This window comes from Tenrec ecaudatus, chromosome 12 (genome assembly GCF_050624435.1).
Source record: "Tenrec ecaudatus isolate mTenEca1 chromosome 12, mTenEca1.hap1, whole genome shotgun sequence".
In the NCBI taxonomy this organism is placed as follows: Eukaryota; Metazoa; Chordata; class Mammalia; order Afrosoricida; family Tenrecidae; genus Tenrec; species Tenrec ecaudatus.
Genome location: NC_134541.1, coordinates 110879707 through 110894020, shown reverse-complemented (window position 1 = coordinate 110894020; position 14314 = coordinate 110879707). Strand labels below are relative to the sequence as shown.

The window sequence follows — 14314 nt, the reverse complement described above, 5'->3', positions numbered from 1 at the left end:
AGATGGATGAAGGGGCCTCAACAAGTTTGTGGAAAACTTCCATGATGTTTTCATTCCGTTTCCCAGAGGAGGCAGAGTGAATCAAGTAGAGCTCCCAGGGGGCTTCAGGTTTCAGACCACCCCCACTCCCTTCATCTAACCTCTAGCAGGCTAATGGGCTGCTTGCATGAAGTTAATACCCTTTGGTTTACTGGGTCTCCAGTGAATTTTGGTGGCATTAAGTGGCTTGGATTTGTTGACTGAGCACTACAGAAGTTAGCTGTCAAGCTGGTTCTATAAAATAATATACCCCCACCCCTTCCCTTTGGAGATTTAGTTTTTGGGGGGTTATTATAAAATGTAGAGATCGTCTTCTTAGGAAGTTAAGAAAGATCAGTCTTAATTGGATGTCAAAATTTAATTGGTTTCTTGGTGGATATCTCAGAATAGTCACCAGACTTGCTCATGGGAGTTGAGTACTGGCTGTTAGGTTACCTGGCCAGGTGTGATTCTTTTCAGACTTTGTACCTCGTCGATTCTTTTCAGACTTTGTACCTCATCCAATTTCCATGGATTTCTGGTAGAGGGACTATCTTGTGTTTCCAGGATGTTGAGCTGTGAAGGAAGGATGCTTTATTAACCTAGAACTTTTTTTTTTTTAACTAAAATTGTAAAGACATCAACCCGAGTATCTTTCCCACATTGAATCTCTTCCCTAAAAGCTTCCCCCAGATTCAGGCAGAGAAGTCTTGGCCCAGGCGTCCTCAGGGAAGAGTTGCTCCTTTCCCTAGGCCTCTGCCTCCTACCTTGTCAGTGAGCTTCCTGTCTTTGTCAGGGTGCCTTTGTGCACCTGGGGTGGGAGTGGGAGTGGGAGTGGGCATAGTATCCATCTTTGTGGGTTCTGTTTTTCTGAAATAGCTGCTTAGCTTGATGTCCTTGGTCATGTGAGACCAGGGGTGGCCTGGTCCCACATTTGGCTTCCAAGGAAGCTGGAGCACTATGCCTAGTAGTGCCCCTCTGCCAGTCTCTGGCACCATTTCCCTTTCCCACTCCATGTCAAAGTAGAGTAAACGTCAGAGACGGACACACACTAGGAAATCCTCGTTCACGGACAGACACATACACCCAGATGATTGTTTGATCCTGACCCTTTCTCACTCCCTCCTGTGCCCTGCTGTGCCCCTCCCGCCTGCAGAGCAGACACCCTCTGTGACACTCACCCCTGAATGACCCCATCTACTCTCCATGGGCTTAGGTGTGTAGTCCCAGGGACCCTGGGTGAGCAGTTCAGAGTTCAAAATGGAACCAAACCTGAGAGGACTTAGAGTGCTAAATGCTCAGAGTCTTGAAGCTTCTTGCAGGGTTTTAAATCAAGACACATCTGCAACATGGGTTTGATTCTGACCCACAGGGACCCTCCAGGACAGAGTAGAACCTGCCCAGAGGGTCGCTGGGGCTATTCATCTTTAAGGGAGCAACCAGCCTCATCTTTATGCTACAGAACCATACAAGGGTTCAAACCATGTACCTAGAAATTGCCAGCTGAGCATTTTAAGCACTGTGTCACCAAGCTCCTTTGACTCAAGACACACTAACCTGATGATCTCTGTGGACAGGGTAGGTTTGACAGAAGGTGCCCTGTTTCAGATACGTCCATAGGATGTTGATTCATGCTGGCTTGTGTAGTAGTTACATAATCCAGTGTCAACTTGAGTATAATAAGAGTGAAGAGGTGGAGTCTAAAATAAGGTCACAGCCTGAAATGCTTCCTAGGTGGCCACCTGGATCCACTTGTTGAGTGGAAGTGGGAGAAAGGAAGCAACAGTCGGCATTGACACCCAGAGACCTGATTTATAGGAGAAGATGGTTGACTGGTCTGAAGTTAATGACCTAGCCCAAGGAGGCTAAGGTTATTGAGAATTCATGACGGAGGCCCTGGTCTAAAGGTGAAGTGACCAATGGGCACCCCAGGAAAAGCTAAGTGAGGCAGCCCACATTGAGTTGACGAGAACCCAACCAGCAGAAGAGATGAGTTTTGAGCTTGTGAACTGGTGCATATTGCTACTGACTTTATGGACAGCCTTCCTGATTTGGCTTTGTTCTAATGGATGCAGACTCACAAGGTTCCAACTGGAATGAAGAAAACTTCACATCAAAGAACATGCTTCTCTCCTCAGAGCACTGGGTTGATGTCAGTGGGTAGTATAGCAAGGGGGTACCCAAAATGGGGAGGATAAAGAGTGGCTGGCTTAGAAACGTTCAGTGGTGGACTAACATGTTTAGGTTTATGGTGCAGATGTTCACATAACTAATTGTTAAGTAAAAAATAATATAGCTTCGTTATAGAGTATTGTGTTTAAATGAAGGTCACATTTTTAATTGTATGCTGTTAGGCACAAATACGATTTTACTCATGCCTTTATTTAAAAAAATTATGTATGGCTTAAGAGTTGTATAAAACTGTCAGTTGACAAAGGTCGGTCTTTGGTAGTTAGGTAATCTCTTGTCAACATAAGGATTTTAAGAATGAAGGGATGGGGTCTAGCCTATTAATCAGCTCTCATCCTGATGCCTTCTTGTGGGCATGGCCTTCTCATGAGGATTCTGAGACCTTCCTATGCAGGGACAATCTGGGGAATAACTTTGCTGTTTCCCATACTTTTCAAAAAAAACCTTTTTCTCAAATGGAAGTATTATTTTCCTCCATCAAACCAGGAGGTGCTTCCTCTTGGGCAGCGGCCGGCGCAGATGCTTTCCCCACCTCCCTCTGAGCAGACAGGGCCCAGCCTGCCGCTTGCTCCACTTGCTGGTGACAGGGCCAGCCCCAGTGCCTTTGTCCTGCCGTGGCTGGCACACTGCAGCCCCCTTCAGCACCACGAGCAGCTGTCCCCTGCCAGCCGCCTTTGTTTCCTGGAGCAGAGGACACAAATAGGGCTCCCGTGTGCCCCTTCCTTGAGAGTGCTGTCTGTTTTAAGCCCCTCCAACCATGAGGGCTTACAGTCGAGCCTGCTGTCAAGGGCCGGTTGGACAGCCTGGGCCAATCACTGTGGAAAAGGCAGTGTCAGTACGTCTGGCTCTGGTCTAAACTGCCTTTGGAAATCCTTCCAGATGTTGTGAAGAGCTGCAGATGGGTTCTGTGTGTGTACTCTGCTGAGCTAGACAAGCTCGGCAGGAGGGCTGGCAGAGCTCTTCACGCGTAGCTGCAAAGTGACTCATCCCTTTAAAAGTGGTGCCATCTTTGCTTTCTGGAAATGTCCCAGTCAGAGGACCTCTGGGATCCCACAGGTCTTTGTTTGTGTTTACCCTCCCCTGTGTTTGGGAATGCCAGTGAATCCTGGAGATGACCCATTGTTTCCATCTGGGGGAATCAGCCTGTGTAGATTCCTTGGGTTTACCAGCCCTCAAGGCCAGAGATGGTCACCCTAGATCCAGGACTTGCCTGCACTCGATCTGTGGCCTGGCCTCTGCTCTAGGCCAGTGCTGCCCAGTAGAAGTGTGGACCCCTGTGGAATGTTGCATTTTCTAGTAGCCATGTTTAAAAGCAGCAAAAGAATCAGGTGGGCTTAATTTTAACACATTTTATTCCCCCTGCTCCCCACAAACGAAGTATTACTGCCACGTGTGGTTTGCATTAACAACAGATCATTGTTTCTTTCACTTGTGAAAGTATTAAAGTCTCTGAGATCCGATGTGTACTTACATGTAGGGCAAGTCTCAATCTGGATGGGCCATATTTCAAATGCCTCAACTGTCACTCCCCTTCCCTTCCCTTCTGCACCTCCTCCCCACACACAAATGGAGACCTGTAAGAGGCTAAATTTGGATTGAACTCTGGGCTCACAGCCCTGAGACTGGATCCTGGTTCTGCTGCGTCCTGGGCATGTCTTGGGCACACCAGTAGGCCCTTCTGCATCTCAGTGTCATGGTCTGTAAAGTGGGGCTCGTCACACCTTGCTCCTTGGGTTGTAGTGGCATTGGGCAGATGTGACCTGTGTAGGAAGCACTTAGAACCGTACGCAGCCCTGACCACAGGTGGCGCTGTCAGACCCAGGCCCCTGGCTGCTGCTGAGCTGATTGCATCTCACAGACTTGGAGGCAAACAGTGAAAGCAAACAGCCCTGTCTTTCTTCCACAGAGGGACTTGTAGGCTTGAACCCCAGAGCTCAGCACCACTACACACGCTAAATACCGAGTGTCCACTGAAACCTGGGCTAAACTGTGCTCCCTGTGACTAAACTGACTGTCTTGTTTTAGAGAAACGTGCCTAAATTTTTATGGAAGGTCACAGGGATAGTTTCAAAGTAATAAGGATATCAAGAATTTGAAGCCTTAGCCACCACATACAAGGAAACTTTAAATGGAATCTTGAGGGTATGTACCCAATCAGCCTTGCCACCTGGCCATCTGTCAGCATCTCGGGTGTTGGTATTATGGTGTCATTCATCACGGAAGCAAACACAGCGTGGTCCTTGGTCGCTCCTAGCAAGCTGCTCATGCCTGTGTGCATAAATGTGGGCTTCCCACAGGCCTGAAGAAGATGGGCCTTCTACCAGCATCCTCCTGGTGACCAGGGTCCCATGCCCTCTGTAACTCGTGTTTCCTCTTTTTACACAGAGCCATGAAAGCCCCTGGAGGAGACTCGAGCAACATCTTCGGAAGTCCAGAGGAGGCGGTCCCCTCTGGCAAGCCCAACAGGATGGCCTCCAATATCTTTGGGCCAACTGAAGAGCCTCAGAACGTACCCAAGAGGACCAACCCCCCCGGTAGGTGGGGCCTCGCCTCTGCACTGCTGCTCTGTTTGGAAGACTTTCTGTGTTCCATTGTGATCTTTACTAGTTTCTAGTACAGGATAACCCCTGTTTTCGGAGTTTTCTAGAAAAAGAAAAGGATTTTCTTTTCTCTTTGAAGGTGGCGTGCATATCTTTATGTTCTGTGGTGCTGCCCTTATCCAGCTCAATGGTGGATAATCGGCCAGGGCTCTCTGACAAAGGAGGGCTTTTTAAATTTGTGGGGCCGGTATTTTTATGGTGTTTGTGTGTTTATTTGTTTCAAATAAAAAACTCAAATAAATCTCACTGCCACCAGCCACTATTGACTCATCGTGACCTACAGGACAGGGTATAGCTGCCCCATATATATTTTCTCTTCTTTTTTTCTTTATTTTTTTTTACATTTCCTCTTCTGTATCTTTTTCCCCCCAACAATTTTATTGACAAGTAACTTACATATCATATATTTCAATCATTCAATCCCATCCAGGAGAGTTGTACACTCACCCCGGTATCAATTTTACAGCATATCCCCCCCCCTCCATGGTTAAATTGCCTTTTAAAGATGAGTTATGCAATCACAGTTTGTTCTAATGCTCCCTCCCCTCTCTAAGGGAGGGCTTTAACCTTTGGCCACGGCCCCTAGAGGAGCCCAGACAGTGGATCCTGCAGTTGCATAGGCCACTGGGCATGTCGACATTTTCTCGGGTAGAATGTTATTTTTCAATATAATCGAGACTCTTAAAAGGACAGCCTGCCCTGGCAGGGTATTCTCAGATCTGTAGCACTTATCTCGCCCTTTGGTGGTCACGAGATGGTGTCCTGTGCTTCCCATGGAGCACTCTGGAGTGACTCCTGGAATAGAGGGCCCCTCTGGGGCGCTGCTGGTGGCTGGTAGCGTCCTCAGCGGGAGCAGGTCTGAACCTGGCAGCCTGGAGGTGGAGTCCCGGGCGATGCAGGGTCCTCCTCTTAGCCTGGATGGGTGTGCTGGGAGGCCTCACAGGTGTCTGTGGTCATGGAGGTGCTCACCACCCTGGTGGTAGTTTTGTTTCCATCCCATGAAGTGCCCTTGGGAAGCCCTGTCTGAAGAACAGTCCAGGGAAGGCCACAGAAGCAGCTTGTTGCCCAGTCAGCTTGTTGAGCCAGTCTTGCTTGCCCATTTTTGTACCCGTCAAGTGGGTAGCAGGCATGATAGAGGAGTGGGAGGCAGAGTGGCTACAACCAGCGATAGGAGGAAACTTGTGAGGACCCTCCCCAGGGTGGTCTGAGAACGGCCCTTAGGCCCCTATGTTGGTCCCTTGCTGTGTTGTATCAGTCACCATGTTTTTCTCCGTGACAACTGCTCAGTGTGTCTGTGAGTGGTCCTTGAGAGTGGAAGGTGCCTGTGCTGCCTGGCAGAGGACGCTGCATGCCTGAGCACCCGTAGCTAATCATCGGCAGGATCAGTTGGAGGGTCGCAACTCACCCTCCGGCCCCTGCTGATGGGACACATTTCTTGAGTGGAATTGATGGATCAGAATGTATATGAGTTTAAAATACTGATAGGCCCTTCTGATTAGTCTTCAGAGATTGCCCACTTCTCACCCATACGTATGTGTGTGCGGCTCAAAACTGTGTTGTGTTTTGGCTTTTTAAAAGGGGTGTCTTGTTTTCCACTTTTGTGGTTATTTAGGCATAACTTTCCCCACTTCTAAGTTGGATTTGTCTTCCAACCTGTAAAGCATTGAGTCACAGAAATACACTGAACAGAGAATAGCAAACAAACTGTTGACCCCACCTGTGTGACTTACACAAACAGCTTTCTGGGAGCGCCTTGGCCCTTCCAAAGGGAAAGAAGCCCAGCTGGGCTGCTGCTCACCCTGTCCTCTTCCAGTGCTCCCACTGACCAGGCTCTGGTCTCCCAGCCTGGCGCATGCCTCCAAGGCCACTCTGCTCAAAGTGAAGGCGCTAGCAGAGCATGGCACCGCACCAGTCAGCAGCCTCTCCTGCTGCAGCCTCTCCTGCTGCGCGTTGGGGCTCCTACAGCTCTTGGGGAGCAACAGCAGAGAGGGCACCGGGGCTTAAAATTTAAGTTTCTGGAAACAAAATACAAAATATCAAAATTCATTAAAAAAGATCATGTTGGGCAGTGTTCTTTCTGCCTTCCACATCTTCCTTGAGTGCACACATGCACACTTGTAGGGAGGTGTGCGGGGTCACCTCTTCTCTTTATGGAGATCAACAAGTCAGGGCGTCCCTTCCTTTTGTCCCGCAACACTGCGTACACTGCTGTATGTGTGTCCAGGGGATCTTTCCTTCTCCATCTCGGAAGTGGCCTCTGGCAGTGACTACATGCCAGAGCCTGTTGTGCTCTAGTAACTCCCCTGCAGCCAGAGGAGGCTTTTCTGTCATCCCCGATTTGGGGTCCAAAAGTTAGTCATGTTAAAGTCGCAGTCACAGTTCGCTGTCGCACCTTGGTGGAAGAGGTCCGTTCTGAGCACACACGCCTTTTGTGAGGAAGAGGCTCCGGTCAGCTGAGTGGTACCATGTGTGTGGCCATCTCTGCCCTATGCAGCATTTGCTGTCCACATCGAGATCTTAGTCACCAGCTTTAACTTAACAGCCTCCCCCACACTATTCTGGAGAGGAGGTGTGGGTCTTACTGAGACCTGAACCAGTGGTGCCTCGTGTGGCCATCTGTCCACACCCAGACCTTAGTCACCAGCTTCTGTGAGTTTCCAACCCAGACATCAGATTTTCGTAATGGTTGGTGGGGTCACTTCTATGCTGGCAGCAAAGGTGTTAAAACCTGTTATTTGCTGACAAGCAGTTGCCACTGGGAATTCCAGCCAGAGTGCCGTAAGACAGTAACTAACTACTGCTTTGTCCCAGGTAGACCTGCTTGAGCAGGGGGCCTTCTTACGTTCCCAGCTCTGTCCCAAGGACCCAAACTGAGCTGCACTGCTTTTCCACCCACCCCACAACCTTGCTGGGGCTGGACAAGGAACTCGGGGTGATGGGTTGAGGGAGATTCTGGAGGTAATCTACATTCTGTGCTGTCACACATGGAGACCAGCCCTCCCTTCTAGAAGGGAAGGATGTGGGGTTGGGCTCCTTGCCTCCTGGTTGTCTGCTTCTGGGCCAGGCAGGCATCGCTAGGAGCAGCCCCTGGGGTGGGTGTGTGTGTGTGTGTGTGTGTGTGTGTGTGTGTGTGTGTGTGTGTGTGTGTGTGTGTGTGTCCGTCCTAGGTGGGAGTCCCTGAGAGCAGCCCCAGATAGGGAGGTGTTCAGGAGCGGGCCCGAGGGTCGGCTAGTTACTCAGTGGTCTGTGATTGTCTCTGCAGGAGGGAAAGGAAGTGGCATCTTTGATGAGTCGAAGCCTTTGCAGGCTCGGCAGCGTCTGAACCCGCCTGGTGGGAAGACCAGCAACATTTTTGGCTCCCCAGTCACTTCCAGTTTACCCTCGGTGCACCCCAACAAGCCCAAGGTAAGTGTGGCCCGTGCTAGGAGAGCAGAACAAGCCTGCAGCCCCAGGGTGTGCGTGTGGTTTCGGGGGAGGAAGGGGAGAGACCAGTGGCAGCAATGGCAGCAGCAAGACAGGCATTGATTTTCCCCAAGAGCTGTCATCTGAGTCACCAGAAACGGAGACCCCAGCCCTGGCGTGACTGCAGCCGGGGCCGGTCTACTACATGGGTGGGAGCGAGGGCCCAGTGAGCAGGCCACACTCCTCATGACGCCCCTTGTCTCTCAGGGAGAGTCTGCCCTTTTCAGACTAGGAAGGGCACAGGGACATAGAGCACTTCCATCTGTCCAAACTGAAGGTGACATCTGCCTCACTGTGGGCTGACTGAAAGCCAAAGAATTTGGGGACTGTGAACCTCAGGCGTGGCCTTCTGGGTGCCCTCCTCTAAAAAAAAAAACCAGTAACTACCACCGTTGAGTTAATTTCAACCTCCTAGCAATCCTGTAGGTCAGCAGAGCAGCCTCCGAGGGTTTCTGAGGCTTTACAGGAGCAGAAAGGCTCATCGTTCTTCTGCGGAGCAGCTGGAAGGCTTAAACCCCCAACCCTGCAGTTAGCAATCCACGACCCCACGAGGAGCAGACATTAGTCCCAGGTGATTTTTTCCCCACCTGGTGGTGTTGCTAACCGGTTTTTGTAGAAGACAGCCTTGGTTATTGGATGGGGACAGCAGAGCTGGCAGGACTCAGAAGAGACAGGTCCAAAGGAAGGTCACAAGAGAGGAGAGAGAAGGAGGGGCAGGAAGAGACCGGCAGGGCTGGCTGGTTCTCTGAGTGCCAGAGCCTGTGTTTCCCACTTGAAGGCTCCTGTTAGTCTGAGAGGTGACAGAACCTCTTGTGTTTACTGTGGCCAGCGATCAAACTTAGTAATTAATTCTCTTAGCCTCCTCATTAGTTTTTCACACTTTGCATTCTAGTGCGTAGAGCTGTAACATTCTCATCCGTTCCTGGCTTCCTGGAGCCTGGAAGTCTGCACTTCATGGGGGTTCACCTCCCAGGGTGGGTTCACCTCCGTGGTTCAGAACTGAAGCAGAAATATAGAGGACCGAGTGAGGAGTCTCCGGGGTGGGAACATGTCCAGGTGTGTGCCTGCTGGTTGAACTCTGTCCCGTTTAGAGCCCCACTGAGAGCAGGTATCTATCACCTCAGTAGAGTAGTGGGCATATGATGCAGTAGAGCATCTTTGGGGAGCCAGATGTTTGCAAGACACCCCAGATTCAGTCTTGCTCTTGACTTCTCACTTGGGGTCCAGCACCACTCGTCAGAAACCTTTGTTTCACACACCAGTGAAGCCTGAGGTGCCTTCCTCTGCCTGTCCCAGGGGTGTGAATGGTCCCCAGGTCCCTATGCTGCCCCAGACATTGCCAGTCTTGCAAACATCTGGCTCCCCAAAGTGTCCCACTATAACAGAGTAGGGAGGTCACCGGAGACCGGGGCCATCAAGAGGATCAGGATCCCACAAGAGGAGGTGTCCACACCAGCGGGGTAGCACCAGGTCCTCAGTTACTGCCTTGATGAAACCCACCGTGTGCCTATCAAGTATTTAATCCCCTCTTTCCCCTCCCCCTGTTGTTTGGGGAGTTCCTAGGGATAGACTTGTTCTTATGGAAAGTGGTGAAGGAAGGGCAGAATCAGGCACCTGCAGGCATGTGGGAACTGTCTGGGGCGTTGCTGTCCGTGAAGGTGTTGCCTTCCCCAAGCCTGCCAGCCTCTAGTGCATCTGGAAGAAGAGCAGTTGCCTGAGATGAAAGGATGGTGTTTGGGCAGAGATGTCATGGGCATCTGACATCATACGAGGGACTCGTGATGGGATCTGCTACACCTGCGAGGCCTTGTCACAACATCAGTCGCCACTGTCCGAATAACACCAACTACAGAGGCATCCATCTTGTGAGGATCCACAGGGGACCTTTCATTAGAGAGGCTGAAGAAACACACCAAACACCCTGGTGCTCAAACCATGTTGGAAACAGACCAGCTCTGAGAGACCAAGAGCTCCATCATTAGGGAAATGTGAATGCTGGCAGACTGTGTTCTTTATGAGGAACCGTTCATGTTGGCAGTTTGGGTGTTTTTGTTTTTCAACTCAGGTCGTGGAGTGTTTATCAATGAAGTACTGAGAATTTGCTTCACGGCGGTTCTGTGGCAGTGGGAGGGTGGGCATTGGCTTAGGGATAGTATGGCTGAAACTGGACAGCAGTGTGCTGATGGCCTCACAGTTGAGTGACAGGTTACACAGAAGGGGCCTTCGACCCTTCTCTCTGGTTTGTTGTTGGTGAAAAGTGTCCATAATAGAAATGCTTTCAGAAATTAAAAATGAAGCACTCACTCGTGTGAGAGTGAGAGTCGCTGAACTGTGCTCTGACCTTGCTTGCTCGTTGCAGGACCATGTTTTGTTACGTGAAGGAGAAGACCCCAAACCAGACCTTTCAGGTGAGATGGTTTCTTCTCCCTTGTCCTATCTGTGCCTGCACCCTAGAGTTGCAAGTGTGCCCTGGGCGTGAGAGCACAAAAGCCCTTTGCCAGGCCAGTGACCAAAGCTTGCCCACCTTGTTACTGCGGCAGGGATTGAGTGTGTGGACAGCCAGAGATGTGGCCGAGTTATTTCCAGGAAACTCTGCGTTGATCCCAGGTGGCTTTTCTTCACCTCAGAGTGTTGTTAACCAGCCTATGCCCATTCCTAGATCACCCTTTCCCTAGAAACTTGCCTTGGGCACAGGACAGAGCAGGTGGGACTCAGGCTCAATAGATGGGCCCAAGGGGAAGAGGAGACAGGGGGACTTGAGACGAGCATGCATGGGGAGGTGAAGCTGCCTGCACCCTCACTCTTGCTACCTCCTTAAGGAGATGGTCAGGCTACACAAGATTCCATGCATTCCCCTAAAAATGTCCAATCACAGAGCATCAGGCCCGCTGAAGATGTCTCCTTGTTGGTTACTCGGGATGGGCTGACATTTGGCCAATAGTGTAAGGATGTGGGCAACACCTATACAGACCGATGTAGGTGTTCACAATTCCTGGCCCCCATCTACCCAGCACAAGCCTGGCATCTGGCAGACAAGTCTTCATGGCTGGGTGAATTTCTTGCAAGCTGCTGTGAGACACAGGCTTTTCCTTGAGCAGCCTGGTGTCAGGGTCATGGGCAGTCTAACGATGATGTGCTGATCTGTTCCGCAGCCATGGCGAGCACCCCCCTGAGAGATGGGACGGTTGAGAACGACAGTACAAGAGACAAGGCCCCTGCCAAGGAACCAGAGCCCACGGCCAGCGTTGACAGCCATGAACCCCGGTTGGGGCCAAGGCCTCGCTCTCACAACAAAGTTCTGAACCCTCCGGGAGGCAAGTCCAGCATCTCCTTCTACTGAGAGGCTGGCACTTGCCCAGGTGTCACACAAACCTTGACAGAGGATGCCAGTGCTGTAGTTTCCTTTAGCCTGAGGGATCGGGGTGGGAAAGGGTTTGTCACGTGTTCGAAGCTGGCTCTGCATAAGAGAGTTTTGTAGAGAACCGGCAGCCTAGCCCCAGGAGGCACTTCTGCATGAGGGGAAAGGGGCTTCCTAGGTGAGTGTTCATTTGTAAATCCAGATCTGAAAGGGACCTGGGGAAGGAAGGGTGCAGTGAAAGCTAGGGGCCCTCTGACCTTGGAGCCCTGAACTCGGGCTTGGGGGGGCGCCAGGGCATGGCTAAAACAAAGGGAGTTCACAGTGGGCAAGGGAAGGCCAGACGTCCCTGTCACTGCAAGAGCCAAAAGAGACCTGGGCAGAGACACCAGCATGGGTGGGAGGCCCCATCACAGCCTGACTCCACCCATCAGGGAGAGAATTTTGCTCTGGAGAGGCTGCTGCTGCACCCAGGAGTCACCTCACTTTTGACCCTAGCACCTTGTTCTGCACTCTTGTAACATCTGGGTTGCATCTCCCTAATAGCTTTCAACCAAAACTGAAATGGTGCTTTTTCCTTTTTCTCTTGGGCTCAGGCCTTTAGGGAAGGTTTTTGTATCCTGGGGGGGCCCATCTCCTGTAAGAGTTTTTGCCTTGCTGTCACTAGGGGAGTGGTTTACCTGCAAATTGTCCCATTCTCTCTCAACAGCCTTAAGTTGTGGGCCTCTGCTCTTCGCCCTGGTGGGGGCAGTTTCTTCCACACACAGTATCTCTTTCTAGGGAGCTAGGACCCTGGTTTTAGTCTGTTCATGTCTATCCAGGTAACGGGGTTGTTTACATCATCCATGTGTCTTACCTTCACTAGCTGCTCCTCAGCTGTCCTACAGAGCCCCACCAGCAAGCATACCACTCTTGGATGTGTTGCCTGGATTCAGGATGATGGGGCCTCTGATAGGCATCTGGGGAAGCCCCCTGTTGACCCCACCACACTCTGCCTGCCAGACTGGGGTCAGCCCCAAGGACCATGCTATGGAGACCCCATGCAGGTAACTGGAAGGAATCACGGCCTCACAGCAAGCTTGGAGTCCTGGCGTGTCTCAGCCTGTGTCCATAGCCACATGTGAAGGGCAGACATCCAAGGGCTGCCTCCTGTGCCTTATGCAGTGACAGCACTGGCTTCTGAAGTAGCCCAACTTGCTGTGTTGTCTTTGTGACGGGCCTGAGACTTCACAAAAACACCACCACCACCACTACCAGACTCTTCTGACGTAGCCAGCTCTACTGCACCCTGTTTCCTTCGACATTCCTGAAGAACATGTGACCACAAAGTGATGCCATCTAATATTCCACTTCTAACAATGAGGGCATTGCAACTTATGATACAAATGTGTATGTATGCACTGTTGAATGGAAAACCAATGTTTCAACTGTCACCCAATAAAATAAACTTCAATCTCTGAAGAAAGGAGAGGGGACTATATGGGAGCACCTGGTGGTGCAAAGGGTTGAGCACTTGATTAATAGCTGAAAAGTTTGTTGGTTAAAACCCAGAGGCTCCTAGGAAGATGGGTTGGGAGATCTTGGGAGCCCTGTGGAGCAGTCGTCTGCACATACTGGAGGCTATGAATCCCCATCAACTTGGCACCAGTTAGCATCACAAAGACAGGTGGTTTTACCAGACAGTGGGGCAGATGCTTAGCAATCGCAGTTGGAAAGTTGAAAATGCCTGTCTTGCATTTAAGAGTCTTGTCTTTTTTGTTGTTCCTTAATATATGCTAACTTTAATTATTTATTTGGTCGTTCCATTGGGTGCACATACAACTCCCATCACAACCCATACATACATCAATTGTGTAAAGCACATTTGTCCATTCGTCGCCCTCATCATTCCCAAAACATCCGCTCTCCACCCAAGCCCCTGGCCTCAGCTCATTTTTCTCCTCTCTCCCTGCTTCCCCCCCTCACTCATGAACCCCCGACAATCTACAAATTATTACTTTATCATATCTTGCCTCGTCTAACATCTCCTTTCATCCACCCTTCTGCTGCCCGTCTTCTAAGAAGGAGGTTACATGCAGATCCTTGTCATCAGTTTCCCTCTTCAACCCATGCGCCCAGCGGGTCTGGTCTTGGGAAAGGAAGAAAAAGCTTTATCTTCCCAAATCTGAACGGAAAGTCTACGCTTTGAGAGGAATTCTAATACAGCTGGCGTCCTAGCTAAACCACTCAGGGAGGGCCAAGTTGGCATATCATCTTGTTACAATATGTCACTTAAAGGAACAAATCACTTTAGTGATCACAATGACCCCCCCAAAAAAAATCAGGAACTGGTCCCGCTGTCCTCCACTATTGGAAAACCCCAAACCAAAAACACCCATGTCCAATGTCCTTGAGATGGTTCGGGTTTAGGAACTCCAGAGGACAGCCGAACTGCCCCAGGAGGTTTGAAGGCTGTCATCTCCGGAGAGGCCCTGATTGGCTCACTCAGCAGCTCACTAGCAGCACTCCCGGCGGGTCAGGTTTCTGGGGAAACAAATGACCGCTCGTCAACATTCTCCAAGCCCCAGTCCATTTCTCCTGCTGCTGCCTCGGGCTCCAACCTTAAGCGTCCTGTATGCACCAGTTACGGCAGTTGCCGACTTTTGGCTAGAGACAGAGCTGGGGCTTAGCACCTGCTTCAGATTCTCCA

General features: G+C 50.6%; 1 protein-coding gene across 1 annotated transcript in view; it reads left to right on the top strand.

The window, feature by feature from the left end:
- Positions 1–13413, top strand: part of JPT2 (Jupiter microtubule associated homolog 2) — a 32525-nt gene extending 19112 nt beyond the window's left edge. Inside the window, exons 2-5 of the mRNA XM_075564509.1 lie at positions 4594–4742; positions 8071–8213; positions 10630–10678; positions 11423–13413. Of these exons, the coding sequence (XP_075420624.1) occupies positions 4594–4742; positions 8071–8213; positions 10630–10678; positions 11423–11610 (529 nt within the window). The 3' untranslated portion in view covers positions 11611–13413. The remainder of the gene's footprint in view (positions 1–4593; positions 4743–8070; positions 8214–10629; positions 10679–11422) is intronic.
- Positions 13414–14314: the final 901 nt, after the last annotated feature.